At 39.6% G+C, this 16,703-nt stretch overlaps 1 protein-coding gene and 1 pseudogene across 7 annotated transcripts in view; one reads left to right on the forward strand and one right to left on the reverse strand.

The window, feature by feature from the left end:
- The window catches only part of GIGYF2 (GRB10 interacting GYF protein 2), a 148,760-nt gene that overhangs the window by 113,170 nt on the left and 18,887 nt on the right, over positions 1 to 16,703 (forward strand). For all 7 annotated transcript variants that reach the window (XM_045078909.1, XM_004773488.3, XM_004773489.3 and 4 more), the window contains 2 exons: positions 1,485 to 1,643; positions 4,423 to 4,659. In XM_045078909.1, the coding sequence (XP_044934844.1) occupies positions 1,485 to 1,643; positions 4,423 to 4,659 (396 nt within the window). The remainder of the gene's footprint in view (positions 1 to 1,484; positions 1,644 to 4,422; positions 4,660 to 16,703) is intronic.
- On the reverse strand, positions 11,117 to 14,905 carry LOC106003821 (annotated as a pseudogene).

The following is a 16,703-nucleotide window of genomic DNA, read 5'->3' on the forward strand; positions in this document are numbered from 1 at the left end:
TGCTTCAGTCCTGGTAAATTACTAGAATTGATTTCTTTTGAATATTTTCAGTTAAATTTTGGAAGTAACTAGGTTTTTGCTTAAGTATTTATAACCAGTGACGATGAATAGTTGTCATGCATTTTGGCTGTTTATATTAGTTTTTGGAATTCTCTGTTAATATGCTGGACCCACTTTTCTGTTGGAATTTTTATAAATCCCAGTGGAAACAGTCCACTCTGTAATAGCCCCAAAGTCCACTTTATCTCACATTTCATACCCATGAAGTACTCTGAAAAACAAAAGGGTCCGTGCTGAGATTAGTTTTGAGCTACTGATGTTTCTTAGGGTTGCTCTCTCTACACTAGCATGTAATGGCTCTAAGAAGTAGTACAGTGAAGAAATCAGTTTAATTCTCTGTTGCTCAGTATTTCCTAAATTATTTTGACAGTGAGACACTCCTCCCTCCCTTCTGTAAGATTTTACTTATTTGAGGGAGGGAGAGAGAAAGAGAGAGAGAGAGATCACAAGCGGTGGGGAGGGGCAGAGGGAGAGGGAGAAGCAGGCTCCCTGCCAAGCAGGGAGCCCGATGAGGTACTCCATCCCAGGACCCTGAGCTCATGACCTGAGCCAAAGGTAGCCACTTAACCGACTGAAACATCCCAGCAGCCAAGACCCTTTTCTTTATACTTGACATGTGAGACTTTGTTTTTCAGAACACATTCTAGAATACACAGCTTTGCTCAGTACTTTTGACTAGAGAACTTACTTCTACCACACCGGCCATTTCTGGTTGCTGTGTTGATTTGACCTATGTACTGGGTTCTCAGTTGATTTTGGTGGGGCGGAGTGGGGGGAAGGGGTGATAAGGACTAATGGTACCAAAGGGAAACCAAGCCTCAGGCCTCATGTAGCCCTTTCTGGGGTTGATTAGTAAGTGCAATAGCTAATGTAGAAACTAGGATAGACTCTCAGTGTAGTGCTATTTAACTGCTACTATTTTATTTTATTTGTTTATTTTTTAGAGAAAAGAGTGTATGCATTAGTAGGAGAGTGGCAGGGATGGGGCAGAGGGAGAGGGAGAATCTTATTTATTATTATTATTTTTAGAGACAGGGAGGAGGAAGGGAAGGGGGAGAGAGAGAGACTCTCAGGTGGACTCCACATTTAGTATGGCCCCCAGCATGGGGCTTAATCTCTCAACCCTGAGATCATGACCTGGGCCAAAATCAAGAGTCAGACAACCGACTGAACACCCAGGTGTCCCACTACTAATACTTTAAATACAAATTATTTTAATTGTTGATATGTCTACTTCCCAGCTCTTTTTACTTTTTACTCTAGACCCTTGGTTGTATTTTTTTTATATTTAAAAAGAAGAAGGCTCTGTTACAGAACCTTAGCAGCACAGTCTGTTTCTTTTCAAATTATAATGAGATATATTAATCAGGATTCAGAGTTTCTTCCCCCCAACACACACTTTTTTTTTTCCTTCTTTAATTTAGGAGGAAGCTCTGCGACGCCAAAGGGAGCAAGAAATTGCATTAAGGCGACAGCGAGAAGAGGAAGAAAGACAACAGCAAGAAGAAGCTCTTAGGAGACTGGAGGAGAGGAGGAGAGAAGAGGAAGAAAGGCGGAAGCAGGAGGAGTTATTACGCAAGCAGGTGACCATAGATGGTTTGCTCTTTTCATTTCTTCTTTGAAGCTAGGGATTTGTGATTAAAAGGTTTTGGATATGAGGATAACCTCTTTACTGAAAATTATTAGAAGAGACCTAACTGACTCTTACGACTTTTGTAATGACTGTTCCACAGGTAATTATAAAAGCCAGACAAAATATCAAAGAACCAAAAACCCCCCAGAATACCAGAGAGAAATCTAAAGAAGGTCTACCCTTTAAAAAACCAAATGTGAGACCTGCAGGTTGACTGCTTTTGCCTCAGGGTACTCTCACTTTCCTAAAGTGCCAGTCAGTGCTGCTTCATGTTTTCACAGGCTGTGTGACAATGGGCACTATGCAGTTCTAGTCCAGCCCGGTCATTCTGCCACTACAGGCAGCCAGAACCCCTAAAGCATTTCCTTGTAATGTTTAAGAACTTAGATTTTTTTTTATTAGTAGACTTTATTTTTAGGGCAATATTAGATTTTCAGAAAAATCTGGATGATAATATGGTTTCCTCTGTTGTTATCTTACATTAATGTGGTATATTTGTCACATTAAACCATTACTGATGCATTATTAACTAAAATCCATGGTTATTTCACATTTCCTCAACTTTTTCCTCATGTCCTTTTTCTGTTCCCAGATCCCAAATCCACAGTATTATATTTAGTTGTCTCCTCAGCTTCTTTGAATGACAGTCTCTCAGGTCTTTGGCAGTTTTAAGGTATAATGGTCCATATGTTATAGGGTAACTCTCTCTTGGAATTCATCTGATGTTTTTCTCACAGTTAAACTGGAGTTATGGGTGTTTGGAAAGTAGATCACAAAGAGGCAAAGTGCCATTTTCATCACACTCTATCAAGAATACATATTATCAACAGGACTAATGACTGCTGGTGTAGACCTTGGTCACTTGGCTGCAGCAGTGCCTGTCACTGTAAACATTGCTCTTCTCCCCACACACTGTACTCTTTGTGTGAAATCACTGTGTTATTTCACAGTGTGAAATCACTGTGGTCAGTCCACACTTACACATGTAGATCAACACAGGCTAGACATTACCTGCTTTTGCCTAAATTCTTTTATTTTATTTTATTTATTTATTTGACACAGAGAGAGATCACAAGTAGGCAGAGAGAGAGAGAGAGAGAGAGAGGAGGAAGCAGGCTTCCTACTGAGCAGAGAGCCCGATGTGGGACTCGATTCCAGGACCCTGAGATCATGACCTGAGCCGAAGGCAGAGGCTCAACCCACTGAGCCACCCAGGTGCCCCCTAAATTCTTGATTGAAACTCTTTGAGCAACTTCAGTACTGTTAGAGGTAGATAGGCCTCAAGGGTAGATTGTATGACAGCTCATCGTTGGGCTTATTCATTTGACAGTTGACATACCTAGTTAAGGCATACTATATGCCAGTTATGGTACTTACTTCCTGGTGGACTATGAAAGTTTTAAATTGTTTCTGTCCTTAAGCTCACAGCCTATGTTGGTAATGATTGTACAAGAAATTAATGCCACAGTTAGGATGCTTTGAGCTCCAAAACAAAAATAGTCATCTAAAAATAGTTTAATAACAAATGCCATATCAAGGAGATAAGGCAGTAGTAACTCAGCGATGTCATAAGGGATCCAGGTCCTCTGCAGAATTCTAGCCTACTGTTTCTAGTGGGTCTACTTTGACTTCAGATTTTTCACCTCATGATTAGGAGTTTTGGGAACCATGCCCCATGCAGCCTGCAAGGGAATAAGCCTTCTCTTGTGCTGCTTTTATTTCAGAAGAATACCTTCTCTAGAAGCCTCCCGGCAGACATCCCTTTGGCCTAAATCATATCACATGGGTGCCCCTCATTGTATTGGAAGCTTAAAAAATGAAATATGGCAGTGTAGATGTCGAAGGTGACAGAGCCTCTGACCACAAGGGAGAAGCCTGAAAGGAATGGTTTTTGGATAGGAAATAGTTGTTGCTATGGGTGGACTAGGAGCAAACAGAGAAGGGTGAGGTATTGGACATAATGAAATGGCAGAGGGGAAGACTACCTCCTTAAGGCTAGGAAAGTCCTCATAGAGTGGTTGATACTGCCCTGAGTTTTGGAAAATGAGGGGAATGGGCTATCTGGATAAAAATACAACATTGTAGGTAGAGTAAGCGGACTCTGAAGGAGGGTGAGGAGAGTTCTGGAGGGCACATTGGAATGGTTTTGAAGAAGAAAAGCAGAAGGACAATGAGCTGAAGTACAGGACTGAGTAGTAGAGGGATGGACGATAGGTTGAGGAGAGGTGTTCCAAAGGACCTAGGGGCCACAAGGGGATATGAATCAGGGATGGAATTAAGTGGCCTTACGAGGTTGCTCTGGTTCCAGAACTGGTTGACACTTTCCTGCTAATCTGTAATCTGTCCTTGCAAGGTCCTGGTAGCTTTTCAAGCTCAGCACCCTGAAAAGCTAGCTCTCCCTCAATATAGGAACAGTCTCCAGAAGATTGTGCTGCAGTTGGTGGTTGTCTCTTAAAGAGATCAGTACTTACCACAGAAGTTCAAAATGGCATTACTTTCATGAAGAAATTAGCAAATAAACTGAAATGTTATCCTGTAAGCATGCCAAGCCTTTGTAGCTACTGTAAATACCTTTTAAAGGAAAACGTAACCTCTGCCTTATGTCATCATAAACAGTTTCTGCTTTCTGTGTTACTTCTATAGCTTTTTGATAGAAACCTTCAGAACTGACTTGGACTTTTTAAAAACACAATTAAATTTTATTCTCTTTTATTTTTCCTTCTGGGAAGGAAGAGGAGGCTGCAAAATGGGCCCGGGAAGAAGAAGAAGCCCAGCGTCGATTAGAGGAGAACCGGCTGCGAATGGAAGAGGAGGCAGCCCGACTCCGGCATGAAGAAGAGGAGCGAAAGAGGAAAGAGCTGGAGCTCCAGCGGCAGAAGGAGTTACTGCGCCAGAGGCAGCAGCAGCAAGAAGCTCTCCGGAGGTTGCAGCAGCAGCAACAGCAGCAGCAGCTGGCTCAGATGAAGGTAAAGCCTTGACACCAGCCAGAGGAGCTACTTGCTCGTGTTTTTAGGTAGATGCTGGCAGGATCAATAGCAGTAAAGCTGTGTACTCTCTTTAGTACTGAGGGTGACTACTATTTTCTTTTTCTTTCTTTTTTTTTTTTCTCCTAAGTAAGCTTCATGCCCAGTGTGGGGCTTGAACTCACAACCCAGAGATCAAGAGTCACGTGCTCTACTGACTGATCAAGCCAGGCAACCAGCAAGACTTAGTGATTGTCTGGATCGGGAGGGACAAAGGCAGAGCTGGTGGCTGCTAGATAGTAAGCCTTTGGTGACCATAAAGTCATGGCATTAATGATGGAATAGGAGTAATTAGGTAACGGCAGGGTCCAAGTAACTCTACATGGGATCTGTGGTCAGACAGTGTGCTCCCCTGTCTTCAGGGAGCTCATGGGATAGCAACATATAAATAGGAAATGTGAATACAAAGAGGTGAGTGTAGCGAGAGGAGTAAAGGTTCTCATGGTGCGAGCACATGGGAATTTGTTTGGAATGCAGATTCTTAGGTCCCACCCCAGACTTCCTAAATCAGAACCTTTTGGAGATGGGACCCAGTTATCTGTGTTTGAACAAAGCCTCCAGTGGGTTCTTCTGCTTGTGAGAATCACCATCCACATGGGAAGTATGGAAAGGCTTCCTAGAAAACGGTAACTTTTAAACTGAGTCATTAGGGAGGGAAAATTAAACAACAGAATTAAACAAGGAAAAGCTTGTTTGGACTTTGGAGACTAGAGGGGTTTTTTGAGCGAGGAGACACAGTGTAAGCAGAGGACTGAAATGCAGAAACACTGTGGTATGTTTGGGGGAATTTAAAAAGTGGTATGAGGTATGAGAGAAGCATGGGTATGGTCTGTGTTGCTTGGGGTTGTATATACTCTTACTAAAGATTAGGACTTAGAGGTGTGTAAAACAGAGTGGGACACTGAAGTGTTTTCATCTGGGAAATAACACTGCCCGATTTGCAGGAGCAAATATTAGTTACTTTGAGAACTAAACGGAAGATGGACTTGTAAGGAACAGAACTGGAGGTCAGCAGGGTACTTGTGAGGGGCCGGTGGCGTGGTCCAGGGGAAGGAGAGGAAGGTGGTAGTGGGATTGGAAAGTTGGAGTTGAAGATAGCACTGATGATTGAGTGCTTGCTTTGTGTCAAGCACCAGACCACAGTTTTTCGTGTGTTAAGTCATTTTATCTTCACAACCATTGTTAAAAGCTTCTTTGTTCTTCCAAAGAGGAAAAATGTTCAGGAACTTAGTTTTAGCTTGCTTTGGGTCCAGCTGAGAGTTGAAAGTAGAGCTGTGTATTAGAACCCATGGATCTTTGGCTCCAGAGCCCTGAAAAAACTGTCAGAAGACTGTTCCTAGAGTCCACATCATAGAACGTGGTGACTGATAAGAATATGGGGATAAAGGCAAAAACAAAGGCATAGATGACTTCCAGATCTCTGACTTCTCTGGCTGTCTTTTGTGTGTCTGGTTTTGGCCTCTTATCTAACAATAAAGACTGTAGAGTTGGTTTTTGTTTGTTTGTTTGTTTTCTTTAAGATTTATAATCCTATGCAGGCATCAAGAGAAACAAAATCTTGCCATTGGCAACGACGTGGATAGAACTAGAGGATATTACGCCAAGCGAAATCATTAGAGAAAGTTATATGAGGAATTTGAGAGGTAGAGCGGGGGGTCGTCGGGGGAAGGGAGGGAAAAAACGAAACAAGATGGGACTGGGGAGGGAGACAAACCATAAGAGACTCTTAATCTCAGGAAACAAATTGAAGGTTGCAGGGGATGGGGGCAGGGATAGGGTGGCTGGTTATGGACAGAGGGGAGGGTATGTGCTACAGTGAGTGCTGTGAATTGAGTGAGACTGATGGTTCACAGACGTTTACCCTGAAACAAATAATACATTATATGTTAATAAAATAAGTAAATCTTAATGTTACATGAACTGTCATAAAAAAAAAAAAGATTTTATTTATTTGAGAGAGAGAAAGTGAGAGACAGAGTAGGAGTGGAAAGGAAGGGGCAGAGAGAGAAGAGGACAGGGAGCCCGATGTGGGGCTTGATCCCAGAACCCTGGGATCATGACTTGAGCTGAAGGCAGCCTCTCGATTGACTGAGCCACCAGGCGCCCCCAAAAAAAGTTTTTTAAAGAGGGCTTTATTGAGACACAACTGACATACCATGCAATTGAACCAGTTAAAGTAGATAATTCAGTAATTTCAGTATTTCAGATATGTGCACTGTCACCATGCGGATTTTAACATTTTCAGTACGCTCTAGGCCCCCCAAAATACTCTCTGGCTGTCACATCTATGCCCTGTTCTTACCAGCCCCTTTAACCCCTAATCTACTTTCTGTCTTTATAGATTGGCATATTCTAGACATTTCAGATACATACAGTCTCATGATATGTGGTGTTTTGTGACTGGCTTCTTTGAAATAGCATAGTTTCAAGGTTCATTCATACTGTAATATGAATCAGTACTTTATTCCTTTTTATGACTGACTAATACTCCACTGTGTGGGCTTACCAGAGTTTGTGTATCCATTCCTCAGTTGAGGGACATTTGAGCTGTTTCTGTCTTTTCGCTATTAGGAATATTGCTGCTATAGATAAATATTCATGTACAAGCTTTTATGTCGATGTATAAACCTAAGAGTGGAATTGGTGGACCATATGAGAGCTATGTGTTTAATGGTTTGAGAAACTACCAGACTTTTCCAAAGTGGCTGTACTATTTTACATTACCACCAGAAATATATGGGAATTCAAATTTCCCCACATCTTCATTAATCCTTATTATCTGATGTTCTGATTGTAGCCACCCTTGTAGGTGTGAAGTGATAGCTTGTCGTTTTGGTTTGCATTTCCCTGGTGACAAACGACAAGTATCTTTTCATGTTTATTGGCCATTTGTTTATCTTTGGAGAAATGTCTTTTCAAATCCTTTGCCTGCTTTTAGTCTAGGTTGTTTGTCTTACTGAGTTATAAGAGTTCTTTATTCTAGATATTGTAAGTCCCTTATCAGATACATGATTTTAAAATATTTTTTCCTATTATTTGGGTGGTCTTTTTACTTCCTTGATGTAAACTTCCTTGATTACATTCCTTTGATGCAAAAAGCTTTTCCTTTTTGTGAAGCTCAGTTTTTTCTTTTGTGGTTTGAGCTTTTTGTATCATATCTAAGAAACTGTTGACAAATCTGAGGCCATGAAGATTTATTCCAGTGTTCTCTTCCAATACTTTTGTGATTTTAGCTGCTACATTTAGGTCTTTGATCCATTTTGAGGTAGTTTTTGTTAATTGTATGAGGTATGAATTTGACTTCAATTCTTTTGCTTGTGACTAACTATCCAGTTGTCCTATGCCATTTGTTAAAAACACTGTTCTTTGTCTGCTGAATGGCCTTGACATTCTAGTTGAAAATCTGTTAACCATGAACATGTGGTTTCATTTCTGGACTCTGAATTCTATCCAGACGGTCTATACATCTGTTATTATGCTATTAATACACCATCTTGGTATTCTGTTGCTTTAAGTTTTGAAATTAGGAAGTGTGAGTCCTCCAGCTTTGTTCTTTTTCCAGATTGTTTGGCTCTTCTGGGTCTCTTTCATTTCTATATGGATTGTAGAATGAGCTTAAAGTTTCCAGAAAGAAGCCAGCTTGGATTTTGACAGAGATTGCCTTGACTCTTTAGATCAATTTGAGGAGCTTTGCCAGCTTAACAGTATTAAGTCTTCTGATCCATAAACATGGGATGATTTTTATTTAGATCCTTTTGAATTTCTTGCAGTATTTTCTAGTTTTTAGAATATAGCTTTTATATTACTTCTGTTAAACTTACTAAGTATTTTGGGGTTTTTTGGTTTTTTAATCAAAAAGTTCTTAAGTCCTTTCCAGCACGAGCCCAGTGTCACCTAGAAAGCTCTCTATGAGCTTTCTCATAGAGAAATGGAATTAAAATGGAATTCTCAAAATTTCATTTTCAGATTGTTGATTGCAAGTATATAGATATTGATATTTGTTTATTGAGCTTATATTCTGCAATCTTGCTGAACTGCTTTATTAATATTTCTTAACAGATTCATTAGGATTTTCTGTATACAAAATTTCATCATCTGCAAATAGAGATGGTTTTACTTCATCCTTTCTAATCTTTTATTGCATTTTCTCACCTGTCCTGGCTAGAACCTCTAATACAATGTTGAATAGAAATAGCAAATTAAATATCTTTTTCTTGTTTCTGATCTTGGGGGAGGAAGCATCCAGTCTTTCACCGTTAAATTTAATGTTACCTGTGGGTTTTTTGGTTTTTGTTTTTAAGATTTTATTTATTTATTTGACAGAAAGAGAACAGGTAGGCCCAGTGGCAGGCAGAAGGAGAGGGAGAAGCAGGCTCTCCGCTGAACAGGGCCCAATCCCAGGGGGATCCCAGGGAGATCCAAACTTAAGGCAGCTGCTTTAACAAACTTTAACTGAGCCACCCAGGCACCCCATCTGTGGGTTTTTATTTTTGTTTTTGTTTTTGTTTGCAGATATCCTTCATCAGGCTGAGGAAGTTTCCTTCTGTTCCTCCTTTGTTGAGCATTTTTATCCGAAAGGATGTTGGATTTTGTCAGATGCTTTGTGTCTGTTGAGATGATCATTTTTCTATTTTGTTTCGTTTCTATCAATATGGTATATTACATTAATTGATTTTCAGATGTTGAACCACTCTTGGATTCCTGGCATAAATCCTACTTGGCAAATAATTCCATTTTTATATGTTGTTGGACTTGTTTTGCTGGTATTTTGGTCAGGATTTTTGTGTTTATATTCATAAGAGATTTTGGTCTGTAAGTTATTTTTTCTTTCTTGGGATGTCTTTGTCTTATTTTGGTGTCAGAGTAATGTTTGGCCTTGAAGAATGAGTTGGGAAATGTTTCCTCTTCTATATTTTGGAAGAGTTTGTGAAAAAGTAGTACTACTGCTTTTTAAAAAATATATATTTTATTTATTTATTTGACAGATCACAAGTAGGCAGAGAGGCAGGCAGAGAGAGGGGGGGAAGCAGGCTCCCTGCTGAGTAGGGAGCCCGCCACAAGGGCTCTGGGATCATTACCTGAGTGAAGGCAGGCAGACACTTGACAGACAACCTCACAGGTGCCCCCAAAGTGGTATTAACTTTTTTAAATGTTTGGTAAGATTCAGTGGTTAAACCATCTTTGTGGATGGTTTTTTGATAAGTATTTCTGTGTCTTCACCCTTTTTTTTTTTTTTTTTAAGATTTTTATGTATTTATTTGGCAGAGAGGGACACAGCGAGAGGGAACACAAGCAGAGGGGAATTGGGAGAGGGAGAACGGGCTTCCCCCAGAGCAGGGAGAGCGATGTGGGGCTCTATCCCAGCACTCTGGGATCATGACCCAAGCTGAAAGCAGACACTTAATGACTGATATACCAAGGCGCCCCTACTTTTTCTTTTTTATTTAAACTGCAAAGAAAATTTATTTTACATATCAGTAGCCATGAATTTGTGTCATTTGTTTTTACATAAATACTGCCTAGTGCCATTATCCAAATGACAGGACCTTTTTTTTTTTTTTTTAAGATTTTTAAAATTTGACAGAGAGAGATCATAAGTAGGCAGAGAGGCAGGCTCCCTGCCCATCAGAGAGCCCGACTCAGGGCTCGATCCCAGGACCCTGAGACCACAACACTAGCTGAAGGCAGAGGCTCAACCCACTGAGCCACCCAGGCACCCCTGGCAGGACCATTTTATGTCCACACTTCACTTCTGTATTTACAAAGAGAATTTGTATGACTTACATAATTGTAACTATCAGGGCTGCCTGGGTTGCTCAGTCAGTTGAGCATTAGACTCTTGACTTTGGCTAAGGTCATGATCTCAGTCGGAATCATGGGATCTCCTCGCATCAGGCTCCACGCTCAGTACAGAGTCTGCCTATCCCTTTTCCCCCCTCCCTGCCCCTCTCCCAGTGTGCACACTTGTGCTTTCTAGCTCTCTCAAATAAATAAATTAAAAAAAATTAATAATGTAACTGTCAGTGAAGGCTTAACAGTGGAGATGCAGTCTAACATCCATAGTATCTAATGTTTTGCAGATAACAATGTAGAGGAGATGTATTTTTAATTATTTTAATTACCTTTCATTTGAGTGATCTTATTTAGTCTCCTAAGGAGATTTTCAAAAGCAGGTAATAGATGGGGGTGCCTGGGTGGCTCAGTGGGTTAAGCCTCTGCCTTCTGCTCAGGTCATGATTCCCGGGTCCTGGGATAGAGCCCTGCATCAGGCTCTCTGCTCAGCCAGGAGCCTGCTTCCTTCCCCCCTCTGCCTGCCTCTCTTCCTGCTTGTGATCTGTGTCTGTCAAATAAATAAGATCTTTTTTTTTTAAGCAGGTAATAGAAATGGTTAGTGAGATTTTTAAGAAATATCTTCCATGTCCACGTCCTGCTGTAATTTCTGCACCATTTTTTCTGGTTTCCTTTGCCTGCAAAAAGGGCCAGGATATTTTGCTTGACTTCTTTGATGTCCTGAGCATTCTGTAATTCTTTATTTTTCTTTAATCTGTTCATTATAAATTTAGCTTTTTTGTTTTCTGTTTGATCTCTTCAACTCTTTTCATTGCATCAGTAGTTTTATACCATAGCTCTCATATTTGACTGGTTCATTTGTACATTTTTCAAATTCAAATGAATTATCTACTATAAGCTTTTTACCACCTGCTATATAGAATGCTTTAGTCCATCCGACCTTGTAATGATTGTGCTTCTTTTTAAAGTTTTTAATGAGACTTGGATTTGTAGAATCTGAGTACCTTACAATTGTTGCCGACAAACGTCATGCCATGGCTGGGGTAAATGAGCCCTGAACAGAAAGAAATAGCACTTCTCAGTACACTTGTTGAAACTGTGTAGGTTCCCACTAACCAAATGCCAGTATTGAGTGGAATTCTCAGTGTTTTCTTAGAGGTCTGTTAACTTGTGTATTACTTCTTGAGTAAGCTTTTGATAGATTGTCTCTTTTTAAGAATGTTCTTCATCTAGGTTATCCATAGGTTATCAAATTGATTGGCAGACAGTTGGTCAATAATACTCCTTTATATTCCTTTTTGTTTCTGTAACATCACTAGTGATGTCCTTTCTTTCCTATTGTAGTAATTTGAGTCTTCTCTCCTTTTCTCTTGGACAGTCAAGCTAAGTCAATTTTGTTGGTCTTTTTAAAGAATCAGCTTTTGGTTTTATTGATCTTTTTCTATTTTATCTGTTTCATTAATTTCTTCTCTAATTTTATTATTTCTTTCTGCTTGCTTTAAGTTTATTTTGCTCTCTTTTTCTAGTATCTTAAGGTAGAAGTTTAGTCTGTTGATTTGAGATCTTTCTTCCTTCTCTATAGACATTTGCAGTTAGAAATTTCCCTCTAAGTATTGCTTTAGTTGCTACCCATAAGTTTTGACTTGTTTTTAGACTTATTGGTTATATAGAAGTGTTTTGTTTAATTTCCACTTATTTGTGAGTTTCCAAAATTTGTTACTTTCATTTCATTGTGATCAAAGAACACATACTTTATATTCTTTTTCTTTTCTTTTACTTTATTCTTTTTTTTTTTTTAATTTTAAGTGGGCTCCTCATGCATTGTAGGGCTTGAACTCATGACCCTGAGCTTGAGTTACATGCTGTACCAAATGAACCAGCCAGGTGCCCCTATTTTTCCCTTTAAATGAATTATTGAAGTTGGTTTTGTGTTCTATTTTACCTTCCTTAGATCTGTCCTGGAGAATGTTCCATATTTCTTTGAGAAGAATGTATATTCTACTGTTGTTGGCTGGAGTGTTCTATATAGAGGTCTTTTAGGTCCAGTCAGTTTATAGTGTTATTCAAGTCACCTAGATCCTTGCTGATCTCCACCTAATTTTCTATTACTGAAAGTGGAGTATTAAGGTAATGAAGTCTTTTAAGTATTATTGTCTAAATATTGTCAAGGTACTGAATTGTCTGTATCTTCTATAATTTCTGTCATTTCTTCATGTATTTCAATGCTCTGTTATATGGCAAATAAATATTTATGTATGGATTTATTATACAGATCTTCCTGCTGAATTGATTCTTTACTATACTTAAGTGTCTCTCTTTAATAGCATTTATTTTAAAGTATGGTCCATGCCCACAATGAGCCCAACATGGGACTTGAACTCATGACCCTGAAAGACCTGAGCTAAGATTAAGAGTCAGCTGCCACTTAACTGACTGAGCCACCACCCAGGCACCCCGGTATATTTTTGTTTTAAAGTATATTTTATCTGATTCTGATATAGAAACTCCAGCTTTCTTATGTTTGCTGTTTGCCTGATATATCTTTATCCATCCTTTGACTTTCAACCTGTTTATGCCTTTGAATGTAAAGTGTCTCTTTGAGACAATGTAGTTGCATCTTATTTTTGTCAGATAATCACTGCCTTTGATTGGATTCTTTAATCCTTTATGTTTAGTGATATTATTGATATAATTGTATTTATGTCTGCCATTTTACTTTGTTTTTTATGCCTGTCTTTTTTGTTCCTCTATTCTTCCTTTACTGTTACTGCTTTTTTTTTTACATTAATATTTCCTGTTGTAACATTTTAATTCTTTCTTTTAAGATTTTGTTTATTTATTTGACAGAGATCACAAGTATGCAGAGAGGCAGGCAGAGACAAAGAGGAGGAAGCAGGCTCCCTGCTGAGCAGAGAGCCCGTCGTGGATCTTGATCCCAGGACCCTGAGATTATGATCCCAGGACCCTCAGCTGAAGGCAGAGGCTTAACCCACTAAGCCACCCAGGCACCCTGTATTTTAATTCTTTAATGGTTTAAATCACTATATATTTATTAAATAATCTTATTTATCATCTTTTCTCTTCTTCATTTGTACCTGTGAATTCATGTTACCATATGAAGTCATTTACTTAGCCCAGTACTGCTTCTTTCCCACTCACCTCCTTTGTACTGTTTTTGACAATCATATTAGATTTCTGTTACAAACCCAACTGTCTGTCCTATCTGTTTATTTAGACACACACACCAGTTTTATATTTGTATACACATACACTCTACACACACCACACATTTGTTTTTGTGCATTTGCTTTGTATTTTTGTTGGATTTGTATTACTTTCTGGGGTCACTTATTTTTAGCCTGAAGAACTTCCCATTAATATTTCTTGTAAGGGAGGTCTGCTAGCAACAGATTCTCTGAATTTATCTGGGAATGTCTTTATTTCACCTTTATTTTTGAAAGAGTTTTAGTGAATATAGAATTCCTTGTTGATAATTTCATTCTGTGAAGACTTTGGGTATCTTATCCCACTGCTCTCTGGCTTCCATTGTTCTGAATGAGAAGTCAGCTGTTAATTTTATGCTGATTCCCTTGTAAGAGACAATTCGTTTTTCTTCTTCCTGCTTTCAAGATTTTCTCTTTTTTGACTTTTAGCAGTTTTAAGATTATTCATTTATTTATTTATTTGACCGAGATCACAAGTAGGCGGGGGGGGGGGGCGTTGGGCAGGCTTCTGGCTGAGCAAAGAGCCTGATGTAGGGCTTGATCCCAGAACCCTGGGATCATGACCTAAGCGGAAGGCAGAGGCTTTAACCCAGTGAGCCACCCAGGTGCCCCAACTTTCAGCATTTTCATCATGATAATATATGTTTGTGGATCTCTGTGTTTATCATGATAACTATGGTTAGGCTTCCTGGATGTGTAGATTAATGTTTTTAAGTAAGTATCAGCCATGGTTTCTTCATATATTTTTCTGTTCCTTTCTCTCCTCCTGGTATTTGCATTGTGCACATACTGGCACATTCAGTGAAATGTATTTCTCTTCATTATTTCTCTCTGTTTCTTAGATTGTGTAATCTCTGTTGATAACGTGAGTTTCACTAAGTTCTTTCTTTGGCCAGTTTAGATATAATTTGAGCTCCTCTAGTGATTTTTCGTCTTAGTTATTGGGCTTTTAAACTCCAGGATTTCCTTCTGGTCTAAAAATAATCTTTCTCTTTATTGATATTCTTCATTTGGTCTGACATTGTCATCATGCCTTCCTTTACTACTTCTTCCTTTAGTAATCATGGTTTTATTTAGTTCTCTGAACATATTTACAATCTTAGACATTTTGTTAAATCTGATACCTGGTCACTCTCATAGGTGGTTGCCAGCTTTTTTCCTGGTGTATAATCCATTCTTTGTTGTTATTTTACATGTCTCCTAATATTTTGTTGGAAACTAGAATTTTTTGATAACACATGGTAGTTACTGGTCATACATGCCCCATCATAATTTTCTTGTGACTGATTGGATTAGTTTAGTGAAGCCCCAGTGTCTCCCTACCTCCCTTACAGGGAGCCCTCTGCTGCTGCTTGCTGCTTGGCTGCAAGGCGCATCATTGGGTTTGCCCACAATCACTCTCAGATCACTGTTTTTGGCAGGACTGTTTTTGATTATCTTTTTTTTCGTGTTGCTATTAACTTCCACTAGTTGCTACCTGAATTGCTCTACTGTTCTCAGAAGTGCCCTGGAGCACAGATTGCTTCACAGACTGATCCAGTCAAATTCAGGCTTCTTTGAAGAGATCATTCCTGAAGACTGTTTTTGAGATTGGTTCTGACCTTAGAACTTCTTCCAGCTCTTTTCTTGGTTCTCTGAGACCAAGTTGGCACCTGCAGTTTACCCTCTTCTGAGGTTAATCTACCAATCTCCTAATTGCTTTTCACCCAGGCTGTACTGCTTTTAAAAGTGCCCTTTGGCTTGGACTCCTCATTGTCCATACGCTGTCACAAATAAAGTCAGTTCCTTTAGGAACCATAGTCCAATCTGTTTCTCTCACCTCCACCCCAAGGCAAAAACCTCTGAGTCACAGCTCTGGCACTGGCAACAGTGGTGTGCTTTTCTCAGTGGCACTCCTGCTTAGAAATTGAGCCCTTGAGGGAGGAGCAGTAGCCTCAGATTTTCTTGGCTTGCCTCTCCCGGTGGCATGGTGACCTTTTAAGCTAGGGCAGTGGCACCCAGGGCCCTAGTAGTCCCAGTAGTACTGTGCTCAGGGTAGTTTTCACCCCACAAGTTGGAGGCTAGGCATAAGAAGGGATCATCCCTCACTTCTCAGCAGTACTTGCCTGGAACTTAACCTTTGCAACAGGTGGCTGTAGCCAGGATGGGAAATGCTGTTGTTGTGCTCTTTGTGGGAAGCCAGCCCATTGACTGGTAGCTGACAGGGAGAGAGAGGCCTCTGTTCTTAGCTACACTGTTCTAGAGTGAAGTTTTGGTCTGGTTGAATTGGGAGTTGAGAGTAGATCTTGGTACAAGTACCACAGACTCTCAATTCTTAAAGAGTTTTAGCAGGTTTTCTTAAAGAAAAATTCTGCTTTTGCTATATTCCCTTCTGTTCATTTCCAGAGGCTTTAAGTAATTTTTTGAAAAATAATTTTCACCAGTTTTGCTGGGGAAAGGGACGTACAGAGCAGCACCTCATCCTGTCATATTAGTATAACAGTTGTTTTTCAAAATAATAAATAGTGCTGAAAAGTAAGGTGGCAATATGATGGCAGAAAAAAATAGTAAATTTTCTTAAATCACTGAAGGATATTAGGCATTCAGGGGATACAGAATGTGCCAAACTCCCTATTTGTTTCTGACTTGGGAATGAAGTTGTTCTAAAAAGTATGATTGATAAACTGCAGTTCTTTGGGCAGTACAGGATGTTGGTTGAATTGGAAAATGTCCTGAGGCAGTATTTACGGAATGATGGGGTATTACTTTCTATGTACAAATAAGACTTAAGGAAAATGATAGCTATCTGCAGACATTTGTCTGTACCGTGAGGAAAACAGATTTGTTCTGCATTATTGCAAAGAGCAGTCCTGTGAGTCATGAGCATAGAGTACATTAAAGTATATTTTGGCATAGCAGTGGGAAAGATCTCTGAGGTGCCTGAAAAAGGAAGGAGTCATTTTCAGGGGAGAAAGGTGCATCTCTTCCTGCTGC

The sequence above is a fragment of the Mustela putorius genome, unplaced genomic scaffold (assembly GCF_011764305.1).
Source record: "Mustela putorius furo isolate JIRA1106 unplaced genomic scaffold, ASM1176430v1.1 tig00000275_pilon_pilon_pilon, whole genome shotgun sequence".
NCBI lineage: Eukaryota > Metazoa > Chordata > Mammalia > Carnivora > Mustelidae > Mustela > Mustela putorius.